At 39.9% G+C, this 23,842-nt stretch overlaps 1 protein-coding gene across 1 annotated transcript in view; it reads left to right on the forward strand.

Moving 5' to 3' along the window:
• CEP290 (centrosomal protein 290) overlaps positions 1 to 23,842 on the forward strand; it is a 338,046-nt gene that overhangs the window by 17,076 nt on the left and 297,128 nt on the right. The window contains exons 4-6 of the mRNA XM_077471382.1: positions 14,110 to 14,179; positions 17,849 to 17,895; positions 19,580 to 19,723. Of these exons, the coding sequence (XP_077327508.1) occupies positions 14,110 to 14,179; positions 17,849 to 17,895; positions 19,580 to 19,723 (261 nt within the window). The remainder of the gene's footprint in view (positions 1 to 14,109; positions 14,180 to 17,848; positions 17,896 to 19,579; positions 19,724 to 23,842) is intronic.

A 23,842-nucleotide genomic window follows, 5' to 3' on the forward strand; every position in this document is an offset into this window, starting at 1 on the left:
AGAGGAAGTAAACTCTCCCACTCTGATGCTGCTTTTCATTTAGTCCATTATAATAAGTAATTATCAGACTATAGCCACTGTAATCCAGCCCAAATCACATATTACTTACTGTTTAAAGAAACTATAAAAAACTTGTTTCCAGGGGTTAGGCAGCACCATCTTTAGTATTGTTTTCTGAGTCCACAGTGGAGCGTATTTCCGCCCTTACATTGAGCACTTCCTGTACCGTTAACCAAGCCTCCTTCTCAATCCAACATTTCTATGGCAACCCTGTATTTACTTGTGCTGCTTATCTAGTGTTTGCCTGTGTGAGTCCTATCAGCTGATAAGAATGCAGTAATGCTGTCCCTTGCCCTGCTGTACACTGCATGTGTCACATGGTGTGTAGAAGGAAGCTCTGAGTGATTATGAAGCCTCCTGGGAGTTCAGTGGTGTGCCTAGGAAGTCCTGATAACAGATAGATAAGACATAGAGAGTGTGCCATAAATCAGGGGATATCTGGGCATGCTCAGTGACTTCATTCTAAAGAACAAAAAGGATTACAACAATACTAAGTAAGGAGATATCTACAAGCAGTGTTCATTAGGGATTTTTATGCTGATTTACATGGGACAAAGTTGTGGGGGAAAGTTTACAACCACTTTAAGTATAAACATTGTAACCATTTTTTCAATGGAATAGAATAGACTTTGTGTGTAAGTGAAAAAAAGTTTAACCACTTTAACCTTTTTCTGACATGTTGGTTTCAAGTTAAAATCATTTTTTTTTTTTTGCTAGAAAATTACTTGGAACCCCCAAACATTATTTATTTATATATATATATATTAGTAGACACCCTAGAGCAGTGATGGCGAACCTTGGTACCCCAGATGTTTTGGAACTACATTTCCCATGATGCTCCACTACACTTCAGAGTGCATGAGCATCATGGGAAATGTAGTTCCAAAACATCTGGGGTGCCAAGGTTCGCCATCACTGCCCTAGAGAATAAAATGGTGGTTGTTGCAATATTTTATGTCACACTGTATTTGCGCAGCGGCTTTTCAAATACATTTTTTTAAATTACCTAAATGAATAAAAAAATAAAATAAAAAAAACCTAACCAGTAAAGTTAGCCCATTTTATTTTTGTATTACTTGAAAGATTTTAATGTCGTGAGAATTGTGAGAGAATCGTGATCTTTTTATTCTAAGCAAAAAAATTGTGATTCTTATTTTGGCCAGAATCGTGCAGCTCTAATACTTACTGTATTAATTACTGTATTAAACTTCTCTTGTGTTGAGGTTGCAGTAGTGTTCTCTTCGGGCTAATGCCTTCTTTTGTTAACATTCAAGCAAGAAGCCTTGTTATCACTATGCCAAAGCTGACATGGTGACCCCCTAATCAGGAACCACTCTGATTAGTTTCAACCATCAGTGGAGACTGCAGCTGTTTCTGCCAGCTGGGATGGAGAGCCACCAGCTGTGCAATGTGTTGTTGGTAGCTGTTAACCACTTGACCTCCGGAAGATTTACCCACTTCGTCACCAGGCCATTTTTTTACGAAACTGCACTATGTTAATTTAACTGACAATTGCACGGTCATGCAGTGCTGTATCCATATAAAATGTATGTCCTTTTTTTCTTCACAAATATGGCTTTCTTTTGGTGGTATTTGATCACCTCTGTGTTTTTTTATTGTTTGCACTATAAATAAAAAAGCTACTATTTAAAAAAACACAACAAAAATAATAATTTTTTTCTGCTATAAAACCCATCCAATAAAAACAAAAAATCGAATTTCTTCATAAGTGTAGGCCAATATGTATTCTGTTACATATTGTTGGTAAAAAAAAAAAAATCCCAATAAGCGTATATTAATTATTTTGCGCAAAAGTTACAGCATCTACAAACTATGGGATATTTTTATTTACCGCACCCAATTTTAAGAGGGAAGTCTAAGGAAATTTTTCTTTCACAGCCCCCTTTACGGTGCATAGTACACAGCCCCCCCCCCCCCCCATCCAGTATACAGCACCTCTCCCCCTGCACTTCCAGGAGACCCCCAGTCTCCTGGGACAGCGCTGCCAGCATTCTCTACAGTTAAGAGAAAAATCACTGCCAGCCCTTTCCGCACTGCTCTTCCTGTGTGGATCATATTGTAAAATGAAGCTTCCATATACCTCAATAGCTCAGTTTTTTTTTTTCCCACTGACCTGGTCACATGACTACTCTCTCTGACACTACATAGATGGTCATGTGACCACTCTCCTCCTCCAATCTAAAGCTACACTCAGAGGAGGAGAGCAGCCAGAAAAAAACGGTTCTGTTGAGATATTTACAAGCTTTGTTTTATGACACTGACACAGGAGGAGCGGTATAGGAGAAGGGGCTGGCAAGTGATTTATTTATTTTTTATTTTTTTATCAACTTTAGACTATGCATAGAAAAAAGAAAGAACTGCGCTAACCACGAATACCCAATGTGAGTAGGGTATGTATATGTGCCAGACCCACGATATGGGTCTTAGTATCTTAATGTCTCCAAGACCACCTCCAAAATATAATGCAAACCATATACAAATAAGTGCAATTTAAATACAAAAACAAACCATAAATGCGTGTCAAGAGTGTGAGTTCCCCAAACACAATATGAGTATATCAAACTCAGTACATATACCTCTAGAAAATAAAAAATTAAAAAATAGAATAGAATATGAAAAAAATGTTTGCAATTTTTTACATAAATGAACTATCAAGAAAAAAGATTGTATTTAGAGACACTCTATATAATGTCCATATAGTCATATGTCAAAAAATAATAATAGAATGTCCATATAGTAAACAAACACCAGTGAAGTAAAGCTTCAAGTGGAGTACAGCAGTGAAGGACAAACTTCAAACAGCTGAGTTATAAGTACACAAATTAAAATCTTCTCCAAAGATGTACTGTGCTTTTCCCAACACCGAATGAATGAATTGGCTCCTTACCAGATCCAAGCGACCCCCCGTTACAGAGGGTCACCACAGGCGACAATAGTCAAAGGATATCCGGATAGCGATTCCTCCTCAAGCGATCCTGAATCTTTCACGCGATAGGGTTATGGCTGTTATTCCACATATCACTCCCAACAGATCCAAGCGACCCCCCGTTACAGAGGGTCACCACAGGCGACAATAGTCAAAGGATATCCGGATAGCGATTCCTCCTCAAGCGATCCTGAATCTTTCACGCGATAGGGTTATGGCTGTTATTCCACATATCACTCCCAACTCAACGTGGTATCACATAGGGAAAAACATAGGCTCCAGATAGTGTAAAACCAAATGACTTTAATTTGCAAAAACGAACGTATACACTTACATAAAAGACTTTAAAAGCAGGTTCAAAACAGAAGCGTGCACCGGCCGGATGCACGCCAACGCAGAGACCGACCCGTCCTTCCTGGTCCAAAAAGAACGAACACGACTGGGGTGACGTCGACACGTTCGCACCGCCCTACGCGTTTCGTAATAATTTACGTCGTCCAGGGGCACGGGCGGCGTGCGACGTCACCCCTTTTATAACCATCAACTTAACCAAGCCTCGCTTTGGGTCAGCGGCCATCTTAGATATCGCTTAAGCATTAGGAATCAATGACCATGGGCCAAGCCTCACTATCAATCACGAACGTCAGATGTGCGTATCCGCAGCGAACGTCCTATGATTGTAGACCATACCTCGTTTCCATACGAACGTCATATGGTCATAAACCAAGCCTCACTTCCAGGTAATAACCCTATTGGAAGAGAGACGTGGCAAATGCCCTCATTTTAAAATACCCTTCCTATGTCCAGAAATAGGGCATAGTGTAGGTCAAAAAGGAGGGTAAACTAAAATAAAAAATCAATAAAATGAAGAATAATAATAAATAATAATAAAATAAGACAAAAGAATAAAATGAAGTAAAATATCGCAAAATTGGTATAGAGATACACCAAAAAATTATGCGTTTCTTGATGTATTTGTATGTCCATCAGATTCAGTTAAGAACTGGGGCTACTGTAAACATGTATTTCAAATACCTTACTGACTCGCGTATTCCCCAGAGATTAGCCTAGGGCATCCCAAACAAATATCAAGGAATGCAATTAAACGTGAGTCCCCACATCTAGAGGGCCGCCAAACCCAAAGCCAGGCCTGCCATCCAAAAGGGGCCAAAAAAGGAGAAAAACAAGGATATGTTCTACAATAATATGTACCAAAATAAAACAGCAAGAAAAAGTACAGTAAAATAGTATTTCACAGAAACTGATACAAGAACCATGGTAGAGAAGCATTATATCAAACAGGTCACCTCAAGAGTTATTAATAAAGGCATTTACATCGGTGTCCACATTAAGGCCAAACGGAACATATGTTTTTAATTTATGGATCCAGGCCATTTCGAGCTTGGATATTTCCCTAACCAGGGACCCTCCCCTCCAGTGGGGCCTATATTTGTCTAAACCGACAAATAGGGTGCCTGATGGGTCTCTCTTATGTGTCTGGTCATAGTGTCTGGACACAGGGTGTTTATCACGAACGAACACATAGGCAACATCAGACGTGGGTTTGATAAATACCCTGTGTCCAGACACTATGACCAGACACATAAGAGAGACCCATCAGGCACCCTATTTGTCGACAAATATAGACAAATATAGGCCCCACTGGAGGGGAGGGTCCCTGGTTAGGGAAATATCCAAGCTCGAAATGGCCTGGATCCATAAATTAAAAACATATGTTCCGTTTGGCCTTAATGTGGACACCGATGTAAATGCCTTTATTAATAACTCTTGAGGTGACCTGTTTGATATAATGCTTCTCTACCATGGTTCTTGTATCAGTTTCTGTGAAATACTATTTTACTGTACTTTTTCTTGCTGTTTTATTTTGGTACATATTATTGTAGAACATATCCTTGTTTTTCTCCTTTTTTGGCCCCTTTTGGATGGCAGGCCTGGCTTTGGGTTTGGCGGCCCTCTAGATGTGGGGACTCACGTTTAATTGCATTCCTTGATATTTGTTTGGGATGCCCTAGGCTAATCTCTGGGGAATACGCGAGTCAGTAAGGTATTTGAAATACATGTTTACAGTAGCCCCAGTTCTTAACTGAATCTGATGGACATACAAATACATCAAGAAACGCATAATTTTTTGGTGTATCTCTATACCAATTTTGCGATATTTTACTTCATTTTATTCTTTTGTCTTATTTTATTATTATTTATTATTATTCTTCATTTTATTGATTTTTTATTTTAGTTTACCCTCCTTTTTGACCTACACTATGCCCTATTTCTGGACATAGGAAGGGTATTTTAAAATGAGGGCATTTGCCACGTCTCTCTTCCAATAGGGTTATTACCTGGAAGTGAGGCTTGGTTTATGACCATATGACGTTCGTATGGAAACGAGGTATGGTCTACAATCATAGGACGTTCGCTGCGGATACGCACATCTGACGTTCGTGATTGATAGTGAGGCTTGGCCCATGGTCATTGATTCCTAATGCTTAAGCGATATCTAAGATGGCCGCTGACCCAAAGCGAGGCTTTGTTAAGTTGATGGTTATAAAAGGGGTGACGTCGCACGCCGCCCGTGCCCCTGGACGACGTAAATTATTACGAAACGCGTAGGGCGGTGCGAACGTGTCGACGTCACCCCAGTCGTGTTCGTTCTTTTTGGACCAGGAAGGACGGGTCGGTCTCTGCGTTGGCGTGCATCCGGCCGGTGCACGCTTCTGTTTTGAACCTGCTTTTAAAGTCTTTTATGTAAGTGTATACGTTCGTTTTTGCAAATTAAAGTCATTTGGTTTTACACTATCTGGAGCCTATGTTTTTCCCTATGTGATACCACGTTGAGTTGGGAGTGATAGGGTTATGGCTGTTATTCCACATATCACTCCCAACTCAACGTGGTATCACATAGGGAAAAACATAGGCTCCAGATAGTGTAAAACCAAATGACTTTAATTTGCAAAAACGAACGTATACACTTACATAAAAGACTTTAAAAGCAGGTTCAAAACAGAAGCGTGCACCGGCCGGATGCACGCCAACGCAGAGACCGACCCGTCCTTCCTGGTCCAAAAAGAACGAACACGACTGGGGTGACGTCGACACGTTCGCACCGCCCTACGCGTTTCGTAATAATTTACGTCGTCCAGGGGCACGGGCGGCGTGCGACGTCACCCCTTTTATAACCATCAACTTAACCAAGCCTCGCTTTGGGTCAGCGGCCATCTTAGATATCGCTTAAGCATTAGGAATCAATGACCATGGGCCAAGCCTCACTATCAATCACGAACGTCAGATGTGCGTATCCGCAGCGAACGTCCTATGATTGTAGACCATACCTCGTTTCCATACGAACGTCATATGGTCATAAACCAAGCCTCACTTCCAGGTAATAACCCTATTGGAAGAGAGACGTGGCAAATGCCCTCATTTTAAAATACCCTTCCTATGTCCAGAAATAGGGCATAGTGTAGGTCAAAAAGGAGGGTAAACTAAAATAAAAAATCAATAAAATGAAGAATAATAATAAATAATAATAAAATAAGACAAAAGAATAAAATGAAGTAAAATATCGCAAAATTGGTATAGAGATACACCAAAAAATTATGCGTTTCTTGATGTATTTGTATGTCCATCAGATTCAGTTAAGAACTGGGGCTACTGTAAACATGTATTTCAAATACCTTACTGACTCACGTATTCCCCAGAGATTAGCCTAGGGCATCCCAAACAAATATCAAGGAATGCAATTAAACGTGAGTCCCCACATCTAGAGGGCCGCCAAACCCAAAGCCAGGCCTGCCATCCAAAAGGGGCCAAAAAAGGAGAAAAACAAGGATATGTTCTACAATAATATGTACCAAAATAAAACAGCAAGAAAAAGTACAGTAAAATAGTATTTCACAGAAACTGATACAAGAACCATGGTAGAGAAGCATTATATCAAACAGGTCACCTCAAGAGTTATTAATAAAGGCATTTACATCGGTGTCCACATTAAGGCCAAACGGAACATATGTTTTTAATTTATGGATCCAGGCCATTTCGAGCTTGGATATTTCCCTAACCAGGGACCCTCCCCTCCAGTGGGGCCTATATTTGTCTAAACCGACAAATAGGGTGCCTGATGGGTCTCTCTTATGTGTCTGGTCATAGTGTCTGGACACAGGGTGTTTATCACGAACGAACACATAGGCAACATCAGACGTGGGTTTGATAAATACCCTGTGTCCAGACACTATGACCAGACACATAAGAGAGACCCATCAGGCACCCTATTTGTCGACAAATATAGACAAATATAGGCCCCACTGGAGGGGAGGGTCCCTGGTTAGGGAAATATCCAAGCTCGAAATGGCCTGGATCCATAAATTAAAAACATATGTTCCGTTTGGCCTTAATGTGGACACCGATGTAAATGCCTTTATTAATAACTCTTGAGGTGACCTGTTTGATATAATGCTTCTCTACCATGGTTCTTGTATCAGTTTCTGTGAAATACTATTTTACTGTACTTTTTCTTGCTGTTTTATTTTGGTACATATTATTGTAGAACATATCCTTGTTTTTCTCCTTTTTTGGCCCCTTTTGGATGGCAGGCCTGGCTTTGGGTTTGGCGGCCCTCTAGATGTGGGGACTCACGTTTAATTGCATTCCTTGATATTTGTTTGGGATGCCCTAGGCTAATCTCTGGGGAATACGCGAGTCAGTAAGGTATTTGAAATACATGTTTACAGTAGCCCCAGTTCTTAACTGAATCTGATGGACATACAAATACATCAAGAAACGCATAATTTTTTGGTGTATCTCTATACCAATTTTGCGATATTTTACTTCATTTTATTCTTTTGTCTTATTTTATTATTATTTATTATTATTCTTCATTTTATTGATTTTTTATTTTAGTTTACCCTCCTTTTTGACCTACACTATGCCCTATTTCTGGACATAGGAAGGGTATTTTAAAATGAGGGCATTTGCCACGTCTCTCTTCCAATAGGGTTATTACCTGGAAGTGAGGCTTGGTTTATGACCATATGACGTTCGTATGGAAACGAGGTATGGTCTACAATCATAGGACGTTCGCTGCGGATACGCACATCTGACGTTCGTGATTGATAGTGAGGCTTGGCCCATGGTCATTGATTCCTAATGCTTAAGCGATATCTAAGATGGCCGCTGACCCAAAGCGAGGCTTTGTTAAGTTGATGGTTATAAAAGGGGTGACGTCGCACGCCGCCCGTGCCCCTGGACGACGTAAATTATTACGAAACGCGTAGGGCGGTGCGAACGTGTCGACGTCACCCCAGTCGTGTTCGTTCTTTTTGGACCAGGAAGGACGGGTCGGTCTCTGCGTTGGCGTGCATCCGGCCGGTGCACGCTTCTGTTTTGAACCTGCTTTTAAAGTCTTTTATGTAAGTGTATACGTTCGTTTTTGCAAATTAAAGTCATTTGGTTTTACACTATCTGGAGCCTATGTTTTTCCCTATGTGATACCACGTTGAGTTGGGAGTGATATGTGGAATAACAGCCATAACCCTATCGCGTGAAAGATTCAGGATCGCTTGAGGAGGAATCGCTATCCGGATATCCTTTGACTATTGTCGCCTGTGGTGACCCTCTGTAACGGGGGGTCGCTTGGATCTGGTAAGGAGCCAATTCATTCATTCGGTGTTGGGAAAAGCACAGTACATCTTTGGAGAAGATTTTAATTTGTGTACTTATAACTCAGCTGTTTGAAGTTTGTCCTTCACTGCTGTACTCCACTTGAAGCTTTACTTCACTGGTGTTTGTTTACTATATGGACATTCTATTATTATTTTTTGACATATGACTATATGGACATTATATAGAGTGTCTCTAAATACAATCTTTTTCTTGATAGTTCATTTATGTAAAAAATTGCAAACATTTTTTTCATATTCTATTCTATTTTTTAATTTTTTATTTTCTAGAGGTATATGTACTGAGTTTGATATACTCATATTGTGTTTGGGGAACTCACACTCTTGACACGCATTTATGGTTTGTTTTTGTATTTAAATTGCACTTATTTGTATATGGTTTGCATTATATTTTGGAGGTGGTCTTGGAGACATTAAGATACTAAGACCCATATCGTGGGTCTGGCACATATACATACCCTACTCACATTGGGTATTCGTGGTTAGCGCAGTTCTTTCTTTTTTCTATTTCTGTTTGGTGTATTCTTGGTGTACATTTGAATTGCAGCTTCCGTTCAATACCATTTGTATTCCGTAGCGCAGTTTTTTTCCCTTTTTTTTCGCTCCTTTAGACTATGCAGGCAGCGCTGTCTCAGGGCCGGGAAAGGTGGGGCGGCCGGCCTGACGCCCCCCAATGGGTGGTTCCCAGGGCGGACCGCCCAATCCCTGCCCCCGTTGGTAAAACCTAGTATCGGCGTATAACACGCAGGCACTGTTTGTCCTCTGTTTTCAGGGGAAAAAAAGTGTGTGTTATACACCGATAAATATGGTATATTTTTTTTTTTTTTTTTTTACTAGTAATGGTGATGATCAGTGACTTATAGCTGGACTGCAATATTGCAGCGGACATTCGGGCACTAACTGACACTTTGGGGACCAGTGACACTAAAACAAAATACTCTGTCACTGACTCTGGCTGGGAAGGGGTTACCATCAAGGGTGATCAAAGGGTTAACTGTGTGCCTAGTTAGTATGTTTGTGTACAGTGGGAGGTGATTTTACTAGGGGAAAGCATGGATCCATGTCCCTGCTTTGCAGGAACGCAGGATCCATGCCTTCCCTATTGACAGAACAGTGATCTGCAGCGAACCACTGTTCTGCCTCTCTGCTGGAGGATCGGTGGGTGCCTGCAGACATCGAGTCCGCTGTACCTGCCACTGGACTCCCACTGTGTATAATCGTAGCAGGAGCAAGCCAGCGGTGGCACGCATCCACACCCCCTACCGGGAACAGCCAGATACATGACCTGGCACAGAGGTGCCTCTTCTGTAGCAGTAAAACTGCTATATGGCGGCCCTTAAGGGGTTAAAGGTAAGGCTATTATTAACATATCCTCAGGACAGGACCTTGTGCTGGGGAGCCTAAATATACTGTTTTCAGATAGGAAGGGATCATTGTCCATGTTAGTAGCAGTGTTGGTGGTATAGAAACCATGTTAGTGGTATAGAAACAATGGATAGGTTTAGGGCCGCATAAATAGCTGCAGATGGACACCGGTGGCAAGAAAAGCTCCCTGAGGCGATTCAGTTCGTATAGGTAACGCTATACAAGTCATTCATTCATTTAAGTGTGATAGTAATTATATTGTTAGCAGCTAACAGTTGTACCAGCTGAAAATAAACCAACTAATGAGCAGCTTTATAATCAACTTTTCTGTCTAACCCTAACACTTCAGTCCTAAAAAATTTCTAGAGATGCAAAAAATATTTACAGATGTGTATGCAAGGTCTGTAATAGTGTTTTGTACAGAGGTGGGAAGAACCTTTGTTAGGTTTTTCTTTTGTTTGCATTGCTATCTGTTTCTTAATTCAGACCTCTTTCACCCGAGGGAGTTTTCTGTCATTTTAGCAATAGAAATAGCAACTGTAAAGCGCATGAAAACTGCCTACCATTCATTGCAATGGGTGCTTTCACACCTGGGCGATGCACTTGCGGGATGTTAGAAAAAGTCCTGCAAGCAGCATCTTTGGGGCGGTTTGGGAGTGCTGTATACTAAATTGCAATGAATTAACAGTGCTTCTGAAGCGCCGCAACAAGGGCGATTTTAACCCCTTCTTCAGTGTTAAAAGCGCCACACTAGGGGCCAGAAAGCAGTGCAAATGCGCTATTTAAATAGCGGATGCGCCCCTAAAACGAGTGGCGCTTTACCGAGAATGCATGGGTGGCCCCAGTGTGAAAGGGGTCTTGGTGTTTTCAAGAGCAATAAGTGAGACGAAGAAAACACTACCAAATATTTCTTTAGTAGTGTGTCAGGTTTCTATTGTTCTGTGTCCTTTGGTCCTGTTGACAGCCACACCATCCTTCTTTCTTTTTTTATTTTTTTTTTCAGAAAAAGTTTTTATTGAAAATACAGTCAAGAATGTACACCTAAAGCTTTCAAAAATTATAAAACCGATCAAAATCGTAAATGCCACCATGTACACAGTTAATATATAAAGGTCAAGCAGATACAGAAACCAAAACAATATATAAATAATCATGGTCAGATCTACCGGGGCAAGTACGAGTACATCTAGCCATGGATCCCATAACTTTTCATATTTTCTTGAGCACCCCCTATGTTGATATATAATTTTTTCCATCCGCAATGTATTATCGATGGCTGCCATCCATTCCCCAACCGTTGGAGGACTTTCTAACTTCCAATATAGCATTATTGATTTACGAGCTAGAAATAGGGCCTTACCAATCCCCTCCCTAGTATACTTATCCCATTCATATTCATCCAACAACCCCAACAAGCATGGCTTGGGATCTACAGGGAGACAACGTGAAAACCCTATTCAGAGTACTCACTACGACCACCCCCCCCCCCCCCCCCCCCCACACACACACACAAGGGGAGTGGAGCTTTGTGCACCTTCACAGTAGGTGGATTAGGTCTCTGTGATCATGCTTACATCTCGTGCAGTCGGGCGTAGATATAAGATCCATAGTGCACAATCTGTGAAAAGTGTAGTACACCTTCAGGATTTACAACTGAGTCAAGCACTGTGACACATTTAGGGAGCAGGTTACTACCGACTGGAGGGCTGTCCCCCATTGATCCCCAGTGAGTTGGTCAACACCCCCATCCCACTTAGCCAGCACTCTGAAAGGGTGTCACTTCAGAAAAGTCTGAAGTAGCATGGTGAAATAATACCCTTAGTGGTTGCAGCTTCCCTAATTAGATTAAACAATGGCGTTGAGGACATAGTCCACTCAGACATGTTGCTCTGAGCCACTATGGCATGTCGCAATTGCATATAATAAAAGCACATAGAAGGTGGTATATTAAATTCTTCCCTTAAAGCCTCAAAAGGCATCAAAACTCCATTGCGTAAAATTTGCCTCAAACACAATTTTTCCTGCCTAGTGCCATAGTAGAAACCAGTGATGTTCAGATTATCCCTAATTTCAATTGCCAGTGGCTCTATGGCTAGGACAAACTGCAAGGATGACAATGAGCACCCTTGCCTTGACCCCGCCCAAATGTGAAAGTATGAGACATTATACCTGATGCTCTAACGGCCGCCTGTGGATGACAATACAAGGAAATGTAACCCAGGAGATCTAGGTCTCACCAAAGCCAAACCATTTATGCACCGCCCAGAGGCTTTCATAGTATCTAGCGAGAGCAAGGCCCTATGTCCCACATTATCAGCTGGGGGTTGCATATTAAGGAACAACCTTTCCACATTCACCACAGTGGATTTACTGGCCATAAATCCGTCTTTTTCCAAGTGCACAACAAATGTATTAACCCCATTCAGTCTGATTGCCAATACCTTCGCCAAGAGTTTTTAATATCACTCTGTTAGGAGTACGAGGTCTATAATGAACCCGGGTCTTTCCCAGGTTTTAAGATAAAAACCGTATTGGCCTTCATCATAGAAGGAGGTAGCATTTCCTGCTCCCGGGCTGCATTAAAGACCTTCTGTAATTGTGGCAATAGGACCTCAGCGTACTGTTTATATATCTCTATGGAAGACCATCCTCCCCAGGTGCCTTACAGTTAGGAAATGCAGCAGTGCCACTGGCAACTCCTCCAATGTAAGCAGAGTGACTAATTCCCTCTTTTCAACAGAAGTAAGTTGTGGAAATGTAATTCCATTAAAATATTCCTCTAGTACTGAAGAAGTATAACCACTATTGGGGAGGTACAGTGTCTCATAAAATACTGTCAGCTCTTGCATTACTTGATCTGGGGAGTGCACTAGGTGGCCCATCCGGTCTCTATTCGCTCCAATACAGGGAGCGCTGCTGAGAATTGGCAATCCTAGCTAGAAGGCCACCTGTGCATTCTCCTTCCTCAAAGAATGCTAATTTGGAGAAAAGCCACCTTTTCTGCCGAGGAGGATAGCAGGCGCACCTATATGCAGACTGAGCCGACTGCCAAGCCTTTCTGGTGGTGTCAGTGGAGTCATGTACATACCACATCTCCAGGTCATGAACTTGAGACTTAAGTTCCTCTAGTAATCCAGAAGAGGACCTTTACATTTTGGTAATTTCTGTAATGAGGTGTCCCCTCCGATAAGCTTTAAATGCCTCCCATTAAAGGAGAGTAGAATTAGCTTCGCTCCATCTCCCCATGAGAGGAAAATAATTTCAGCCAAAAGGCATTGAATTTCTAGAGCCCATGATGCAGACATTATTGCGGCCTAGACAATTCCCCATATCATCCGTCCTGTTGTTAGTTTCCTTTGCTAGTTGATGGGCTGTGTGGGCTTCCCGCACCATTGGAGGTAGTTTATCTACAATATCACCGACTGCTTTTCACTGCAGTTGTCCGCTCCCAGATCTTTTGGAGGTCTTGTCATAGCACCGACATCTCTTACCACATGCCCCCAAATTTGATCTTTTAACGTGTTGACCGAGGCTGTGCACATATGTACTGCCCGCAATATTTCAGCCAAAGTGGGTTGCTCATCCAGCACAGGGTCTGAGGGCAGCGGGATTAATGGGTCTGTGACATCCTCACTAAAAGCACTGCATATCATGGCCTTCTTAGGCTGCTCCTGCACATGCTGGGAGAGAGATTCTGCAGCCTTCTCCCGCTCTGTATCCACACTCCCTGACATTTTTTGGGCATAATATAACATATCTCTGGGCTGTTCCTTACCCTGGTGTTTGAGGGTGTTTTTTGCTTCCCCCATCTCTGCACTTCTCCTGGGCGCGTGGTGTGCACCATGCTAGGGTGCTGCGGCGCCATCTTGGATGTCCAGACCTACCACCTCAGCATTCATGTTTTGGGTCATTCCCCTTGTGCAGAGGTCTGGTAGAAAAAAAAAAACTATGACTTATCTTTTAAAAGCAAACAGCTAAAGTTGGATTCTAATTTTGAGGGTTATGTTCATTTTTATTAATGGGTTTTCTGCAAACTTTCAGATGAAATCTCAGGAGGTAGACCTTGCCTTAGAAGAGGCAGAAAAGGCAGGAGAAGAGCAAGCCAAAACGGGTAAGAAGGCCTGGTAAATACATTTGGTTACATTGGAATATCTGTCATAAATTGTAATACATTGCTGTAATTACAGTTATGCTAGACCTACAGTAATGTGTCACTGTGTAGGGCGGCTCTTCTCAAGGGCTTTCTGTCACTACTCTATTAGCAGTCACTATCGTCTGTCACTTCCTCCAGGTTTGTGTTCATCCTCCTTAGCTTTTGACTGTTATGCATTCCAACAGCTTCTTATGCTATATGAATGTCCATTCCAATGCCTGAAGATCTCATCTATTTACTTCAGTGAGGCTTGTGTGTCTGGAGCCCATGAATCTTTGAATTACTTCTGTAATTGCTAGGCCATGTTTGAGGCATCAATATAGAAATAGCATTGATATGTTTGGTGTGCCATCATCTATTCATTTCATATTCAACGTGGAGAGACCCAATGGGGTTGATTTACTAAACCCGGAGAGTGCAAAATCTGGTGCAGCTGTACCTGGTAGCCAATCAGCTTCTAACCTCAGCTTGTTCAATTAAGTGTTGACAATACGGCTGGGTTCCCACTGGTACGACACGCCAGTCGTACAACTGTGGATCTGACTTTGCCCTGTGACTTGAAGTCCGACATCCGTCCCACCTCAATGAACAGGGATCCGACTTTGATCCCGATAATGCCAGGCACTTTGTGTCTGGTATGAATCTTTAGGGAAAACTCCAAACGCCAAATGAAAAAACAAACAAACAAACGGTGTGGGGTCCCACTAGAGCTGTACAATTAATCGTTAAAAAATCGTGATCTCGATTCAACCCCCCTGATGATCTCTATTGCAGAGTTTGCCATTCTTTCATATAACAAGTGGAGAGACTTATCTGATCACTCAGCCATCAAACATGTGAAAACATCTGGGAAGCGTGCCAAGTTTTTTAACATGAAATATTGTAACTAACACTTCCTTCTTAGAGGTATAAACTTCTGTAAAGAGAAAAAGAAAAAATCTGGGCAGTGTGTAAATGCAGGAAGTTTAACCACTTAAAGTCTAAATCTTTTTCTGACACTTGTTTCTTAAGTTAAAATCAATATTTTTTTTCTAGAAAAATTACTTGGAACCCCCAAACAGTAAATATATTTTAGCAGAGACCCTAGGGAATAAAATGGCAATTGCTCCAATATTTTATGTCACACTGTATTTGCCCAGCGGTCTTTCAAACACAATTTTTTGGGGAAAAATACACTTCAATGAGTAAAAAAAAAAAAGAGAGAAACAGTAGTTAGCCCAACTTTTTTTGTTTTAATGTGAAAGATGATGTTACACCACAAGAATCATGATCCATCTTCTAAGCAAAAAAATTGTGAGTCTCATTTTAGCCAGAATCGTGCAGCTCTAGGTCCCACCCATAATCCACAACAGACCCTTATCCGAGCACGCAGCCTGGCAGGTCAGGAAAAGGGAGGGGATGAGCGCCCCCCCCCCCCCCGGCCCATACCAGACCACATGCCCTCAACATGGGTTGGTGGGTGCTTTGAGGCAGGAGAGCTCTGTACCTCCCACCCCAAAGCACCCAGTCCCCATGTTGATGGAGACAAGGTGCTTGTCTGGAGATGGCGGGCCTGGGGCTTATCGGTATCTGGAAGCCCCCTTTAACAAGGGGGTCCCCAGATCCTGGCCCCCCACCCTATGGGAATGAGTATGTGAATGAGTGTGGGGTGCATTGTATCGTTACCCATTCACCTAAAAAAAATTTAAAAAAAAAGTGTAAAAAAAATAAAACGCAGTATACAGGTTTTTAATCACTTCCGGACCGCCCCTCGTCAAAAAGCCCAGCGGCTCTTTGAAGTGGAATATAGTTGTTATGGCAGCTAGCTGTCATAATCCCGGTATCCACTTATTTAGCGGGTTGTCCGCTTTCAGATAAAAGTGGTCTCAGTGACGGAATCACTGCAAGATCACTTTTATTGGTGGTGGGAGATGGCCCCCTCCCGCCACACTCCGTTGTCCTCTGCCGCTTACCGGAGCCGTCGGCAGTGACGGAGGCAATCGGGTCCTTTCCCCTGCTTGACATGGAGTGAGGGGAAGATGGCCTGCACCTGTCTCCATATCATTGCGGGGCGGAAGCAACCTCAAAACACAATTTCTGCCCATAGCTCTTAAAAGGCACATTTTTTATTTTTTTTGCAAATAACATTTTTATTTTTTATTTTTATTGCATTTTAGTGTAAGTATGAGATTGGAGGTCTTTTTGACCCCAGATCTCATATTTAAGAGGTTCTGTCATGCTTTTTTTCAATTACAAGGGATGCTTACATTCCTTGTAATAGGAATAAAAGTGACACATATTTATTTTTATTTTTAAAGAACAGTGTAAAAATAAAGTAAAATAAATAAAAAAGAAAACATTTTTTTTAGAGCTCCCCGTCCCGACGAGCTCACGTGCAGAAGCGAATGCATACGTGACTAGCGACTGCATATAAAACGGTATTCAAACCACACATCTGAGGTATCACCACAATCGCTGAGAGCAATAATTCTAGCCCTAGACCTCCTCTGTTATTCAAAACATGCAACCTGTAGCATTTTTTTATAAGCATTGCCTATGGAGATTGTTAGGGTAAAAGTTTGTCGCCATTCCACGAGTGGGTGCAATTTTGAAGCGTGACATCATCATCTTTTACAATATTAAGGTAAAAAAATTGGGCTAACTTTACTGTTCAAAAAAGTGTATTTTTTTCCCAAAAAAGTGTGCTTATAAGACCGCTGCGCAAATACGGTGTGACAAAGTATTTCAGCGACCGCCAATTTACTCTCTAGGGTGTTAGAACCCCTAAACATCAATTTTTTTTTTGCTAGAGAAAAAATGGGCCCGGTCCTTAAGTGGTTAAGAGGTTAAAGTAATTTTATTAAGGCAGCTCGGCATCTCTTACAATTTCTTCACCCCTCTCTGGCTCTTCTGCCTCCTCCGCTGATGTCTTCTAGCCATCTCCGGTTCTACTTATATTGGCATGAGGTCATGAGGTGGGGCCATCCGGTGACATCATTGGGAGGCTTCGTCCCTTGTAACGTCACCATTCATCATGCCCTGGGCGGTGATGTCATAAGGGGCATGGCATCCGTGTGCTGTCACAATTTTCAAAGTTGGACCGACTTGTGTTATGCAGCCTTGTCCATCATTTGCAGCCTTGTCAGTTTCATTTGCAGCTTTGTCTTTTAAAAATGGTGCCGCCGAGATACAGAGCCGGATGTCCTGTGTATCTCAGTGGCTTTCGGCCGTTCTCTGCGGCTTTCGGCCATTCCCGGCTGTTTTCGGCTGCCGAGAACGGCTGAAGATGGCCGGAGGCTGCTGAGAACGGGTGAAGTCAGCCAAAAGCTGCTCACAGGCTCACAACGGCGGGGGATCTGCGTATAACACGCACCCACGATTTTCCCCTTATTTTAAAGGGAAAAAAGTGCGTGTTATACGCCGATAAATACGGTATACAGATGCAGGTTTTTGAGATTTTCTAGTACATTGCAGGGCATGATGCCACAATTCCTTGTCTAACGAGATTCCTGGGAAGCGCTGAAAACTCCAGATCTCTCTCTCCAGGTCATTTATTTTAATTTTGGACTGGATTGTACCTTTTTTACATAATCAATTTCTGTTTTGTTTTTTATGTTCTTTTTTTTTTTTATTTGTTGACTTAAACAGAAAATCAACTAAGGAGTAAAATCAAGCAACTGGAAAATGAAATTGAGGTATATTTTATCACTTGCTTTCAAATACCACTGCTACATTTTTACTGATGTAATTTTTATCTGTATTTGTTATTTTATTTTTTTGTACTAAGGAGCACTTTTGTTAGGAAAGTTTTTTTGTTTGTAATAGGATTATTCTTATTAGCAACAACAGAAGCGTAACAGAGCGTTTGCTATAACTGTTCATTTTTTGGAAAGGACCCTATTTGTTGCCAGGTTTTCTTGGTGAAGAAAAAACTGTTTATTTTTTATTTTATTTTTAAGTTGCTGCTGTAGGGTTTGTTTTGGATTATTTTTGTACTGAAAAGTTTACCAGTATTCCTACAAAAACCTTGTTTTCTCCTTCCCACCTGAACACTGAGACAGAATGAAAACACATGATCACCTCACTAAAGCAAGAAGTATCATGGATTAGTTTGCACAGTATATTGGTAATACATTAGAACCTTTGTGCCATATGGTATATTTGATTTTTTTTTGCTGAGCGTTCTGAATCAATTCCATTAATGATGTCATCACTCTAAGCAGGGTCATACAATGAAAACTGCATCTACATGTTGGAAACTGGATACATATAAAGCTCTGACAGATGTTTTAATAATATGTGTTTATATATGCATTATTGTGACACTTTTCTAAAAATGACCTAAAGGTAATTACAAATGTTTCATACTATCTGGATTACATCTGCTTTTTGTATACTTTACAAAAATCCATGTTGGATGTGAGATAATTCCAACGTTCTGCTTTTCTTATTGTACTGTCATTATTTACTATTTGAAAATTCTACCAATAAATGTTATGTTTAAATTTTTTTTTTTTTAAAGTTGTTAGGATGGCCATACATTATACAAATGTCTTATTCAATTTCCTTTAGATTTACCTTCAACTATATAGTGCAAGGGCCCACCTGATTGCATACAAATCGAAAAGTGTTTAGGTTTGGCCTCATATATTATATGGTTTAGGTAAATCTAAAGGAAAGTTATACAAGAAAATTGTATAATGTATGGCCAGCCTTAGTCTTTTGAAAGGAGGTTTAGTGGAGCTGCAGTCAGGAACTCTTAAGATTAAAGTAAACCATACTATTCCTCTTGCTGTCTTATCGCCACTACCTGTATACTGTATATCTATATAGAAGATGTAAGCTCTGTATTGCGCCCTCTCTCATGTCACCGCTCTCTAGCAGTCCCTTAAAAACAGCTGTAAAATCTTGGGCTGGAAAACAGACTGATGGTAGCCAATAGAAAACTATAAAAGAGTAGAGATGAAGGAAGGAAAGTTTAAGTAAGTAAATGTTTTTTTTATTTTATTTTTTTTACAAAGAGTTTCACTGCTGCTATCTAGGCTTTTTGGAAGCTGTGCCATGAGAGGGGGAGCAATGAATAGCTTGTATCAGCTTGTATGTGAAGGTATTGTTAGATGGGATAACAAGAGGAATGGTTTGATTTACTTTATGATGAAGTACCTTCTACACAACTGCAGTTTTAGTTTGCTTTCTCAAAACAGGTTACAAGGTTAGCTTAACCCCATCAACACTAACTACTCCTGTTGTGTTTTTAAATTTTTTTTATTTGACTCTGTTAAAACTTTCGTTTCATCTGTAGTTATTGTGTATGCTGTCTGCTTGTAATCTTTTTTTCACCTGTTGGTTTTGCCCCGTGTGGCCTTTTATTAAATGCAGATGGCACAGGTGTCTACTGGAACTAGGGATTCACGGTTTTTACGAGAAGAAATTCATCAACTCGAGGAACAGCTGGGGCAGAGAGAGCGGGAAATGAAAGACATGAGAAAAGAGCTAGAAAAAGAGAAACAAGTTAACGAAAAAGTGAGTTGCATGTATATTATTTCTGGCAGTAGATGTTGTGTACTGGTAAATGTCGCTGTTATTTGGATAGTTTATTTTTCCATTTTAGAGCTCATTCACATAAATAGAAAAAAGAAAGAACTGCGCTAACCTTAAATACCCAAGGTGAGTAGGGTATGTATATGTGCCAGACCCACAATATGGGTCTTAGTATCTTAATGTCTCTAAGGCCACCTCCAAACTATAGTGCATACCGATGTATATACAAATAAATACAATTAAATACAAAAACAGAACATGAATGCGTGTCAATAATGTGAATTCCCCAAACACAATATGAATATATAAGACTCTGTGCATATACCCCTAAAAAGTCAAAAAAATTTAGTATGGAAAACAATATTTTTGAAATTGTCTTACATAGAATGAACTATTAAAAAATATTCACAGACACTCTATATAATGTCCATATAATCATATACCAAAAATTAATGATAAATGTCCATATGGTAAATGAACACCGGTGAAGAAAAAACTTCAAAAGGCTGAGTTAAGAGTGCACAAATTAAAAATCTTCTCCAAAAATGTAGTGTGCTTTTCCCATCACCGAATGAGTGAATTGGCTCCTTACCAGATCCAAGCGACCCCCCGTTACAGAGGGTCACCACAGGCGAAAACAGTCAAAGGATATCCAGATAGTAGTTCCACCTCAGGCGATCCCGAATCTTTCACGCAATAGGGTTATGGCTGTTAATCCACATATCACTCCCAACTGAAGACACCAGCAGGTAAATCTCTACCTGCTGGTGTCTTCAGTTGGGAGTGATATGTGGATTAACAGCCATAACCCTATTGCGTGAAAGATTCGGGATCGCCTGAGGTGGAACTACTATCTGGATATCCTTTGACTGTTTTCGCCTGTGGTGACCCTCTGTAACGGGGGGTCGCTTGGATCTGGTAAGGAGCCAATTCACTCATTCGGTGATGGGAAAAGCACACTACATTTTTGGAGAAGATTTTTAATTTGTGCACTCTTAACTCAGCCTTTTGAAGTTTTTTCTTCACCGGTGTTCATTTACCATATGGACATTTATCATTAATTTTTGGTATATGATTATATGGACATTATATAGAGTGTCTGTGAATATTTTTTAATAGTTCATTCTATGTAAAACAATTTCAAACATATTGTTTTCCATACTAAATTTTTTTGACTTTTTAGGGGTATATGCACAGAGTCTTATATATTCATATTGTGTTTGGGGAATTCACATTATTGACACGCATTCATGTTCTGTTTTTGTATTTAATTGTATTTATTTGTATATACATCGGTATGCACTATAGTTTGGAGGTGGCCTTAGAGACATTAAGATACTAAGACCCATATTGTGGGTCTGGCACATATACATACCCTACTCACCTTGGGTATTTAAGGTTAGCGCAGTTCTTTCTTTTTTCTATTTCTGTTTGGTGTATTTTTGGTGTACATTTGAATTGCAGCTTCCGTCTAATACCATTTGTATTCCGTAGCGCAGTTTTTCCCCTTTTTCGTTCATTCACATAAATGCAGGTTTTAATGCAGTATGGGAGTGCAGTGTGAGATCTGCATTTAAAGTAGTTCTAAACTAAAAAGTTTTTTGTACCTTAAGGCATTCTCTGCACTAAGGTAAAAAAAAATTCAATAACTGCCCCCCCCCCCCCCCCCCCATCGCCAAACACCTACTTGTGTCCTTTCATTAATCCAGCTCTGTCCTGGCTGCAGTGCTTCTGTTCCTTTTTCCTGGGGAAAAAGAGGTCTGGCCTAGGGCAGCCAATCAGGAAAGGGCACCAGACATTCCAAAAAAAAGTAAATCATGTCATTGGGCATGTGGTTGCCCTCATCCCTTGTATGGATAGAAAGTAAGAAAAACCTAATTGTGGGATTTTTATGGCAACAAAAGTCAATATATTAAAAATGCAATTATTGTACAAAAAAAGTGTGTGTGTATGTATGTGTATGTGTGTGTATATATATATATATATATATATATATATATATATATATATATATATATATATATATAATATATAGTATGTGTGTGTGTGTGTGTGTGTATGTGTGTATATATATATATATATATATATATATATATATATATATATATATATATATATATATATATATATATATATATATATATATATATATATATAATATATTGTGTGTATGTGTGTGTGTATGTATGTGTATATATATATTATATATATATATATATATATATATATATATATGTATGTATGTGTGTGTGTGTATATATATATATATATATATATATATATATATATATATATATATATATATATATATATATATTTTTTTATAAATCTCAATTCATAGAAACATCCAATACACAACAAGTCTAATTGTTGAAAACATTTGAAAGCGTGATACTATCTGCTATAAGATAACACAATCCAATTTCTCATTGGTTACTACAATTTATGGATGTTTTCAGAACGCTGTGAAATAAACCCACAACTTTTCTTTACTCTAGAATATTACAGAAATTACTTGTGATGTATTTCTCAGGATATTCTGTGCCCTAATGATATTCAAAAAATGACTTCACATAGATTCTGTTTGGATATTTTGAGCTAGAAAAGTCTAGGATTCTTCAGAAAATATAACAATTTTCAAGTCTTTTTTTAGTTATATACTCTGCTGGCTGGATATTTTGGTATCTTAAAACAACTCTGTCACAAAAGTGAATGGCCCCCGAACCTCCTTCTGGGGTCCTCCTCTTCTGTGTCTGGCAGATCAAACTGATTGATATGGGTGCAGATGTACTGGCTTGCCTCCAAGTCAGGCTGTGTTGAATTGCAATTGCATTCTATGTTAACCTCAATATTAAACGAGTTCAATATTCCTGTTGTATAGCTAGTATAGTGAATTTAAAGGTAATTATTTAATCGGACCCAGCTTTAATATATACAAATTATTGTGATGGAAATATCTGAATTCTTTGTTTTATTAAGCTACCAATAAAATCAGTTTAGTTGTTTCGTTAAACCTTGCCTTTCCCCATCCCCCATCCAATGAGAGCACCCTTACTGGCTACTAAAATGCTGTCATTGGACCAGTGACAACAGGGAGCGCTAGCATCAGAGGTGGGGCTGAGATCCGAATTAACAGACAGCTTGTGTAAACAGGCTATTTGAGCTATTATTACCCCCCACACATTAAAAATGATCTGAAAATAGTCTATTGATATTTCGACCCTCTTTGAAAAAGATGAAAAGCATGCATAATTGTGACATGGTACAACAGTGTGAATGATGGCTTGCACTCTTTACACCAGCTTTTCACGCATAGCTATAGGTTTGTTTTATATCCAATTTCTAATGAAAGTAAATCTCTTTTATAACTAAGTTGGCCTTAGCCAGAAATCTAATCTTACCAAGAATGACTGGTGGTGATACATCTGCCTGTCCACATCACAGCGTTGCTAGGACCTGCACTATTTACGCTGTGTCTGACCCGATTTTGTAACTGCAACACATGGGTAGTAAAGGAAATCCACACTTACCCAGAAATTTTCCAAGCTGAAGAAATTTTTTAGTGCAGTAACAAACATATGTGACAGCTGGATGCACTCATTATTTGCTGTTTTGGAAAGCCGTTACTCACCATGAACTTCAGGCTTATAAATAATACTATAATTGGTCCAGGATTGTCATCAGTGACTTTGGCTTTGTCACACAATTCTATTATGTACAGTGTGCACTGCTATCAAAATTGTGTAATTGCTGGGACAGTTTTAGAAATTATCAAGTAATTGTTTTGTAATCCTTGGTAATTGCTAACACATTTTTGGAAAGGCCTTGTTATATAATAGTTTGAAAACACATGTTTCTAAGATTCCAAAGTTTAATAAACCCGTGCAGAATTGAGGAAATTCTCAAAATATACTCTAATAACATAGAAGTACAGTTAGTTGTATAATAAAATGATTTCCTTTGCTGGTGTATTTCTTAAAAAAATCTGGAATGCATTTTCTGTTCATCTAGTGTAATTAACAAAAAACTCACATACTGTGCTGACACATGCCTTCATAGTTTAAGGCATGCTTAATGTAAGTGTGTCTTCCCATGTTAAGT

Source organism: Lithobates pipiens, unplaced genomic scaffold, assembly GCF_037356315.1.
Source record: "Lithobates pipiens isolate NorthernLeopardFrog02 unplaced genomic scaffold, aLitPip1_a1.2 Scaffold_8, whole genome shotgun sequence".
In the NCBI taxonomy this organism is placed as follows: domain Eukaryota; kingdom Metazoa; phylum Chordata; class Amphibia; order Anura; family Ranidae; genus Lithobates; species Lithobates pipiens.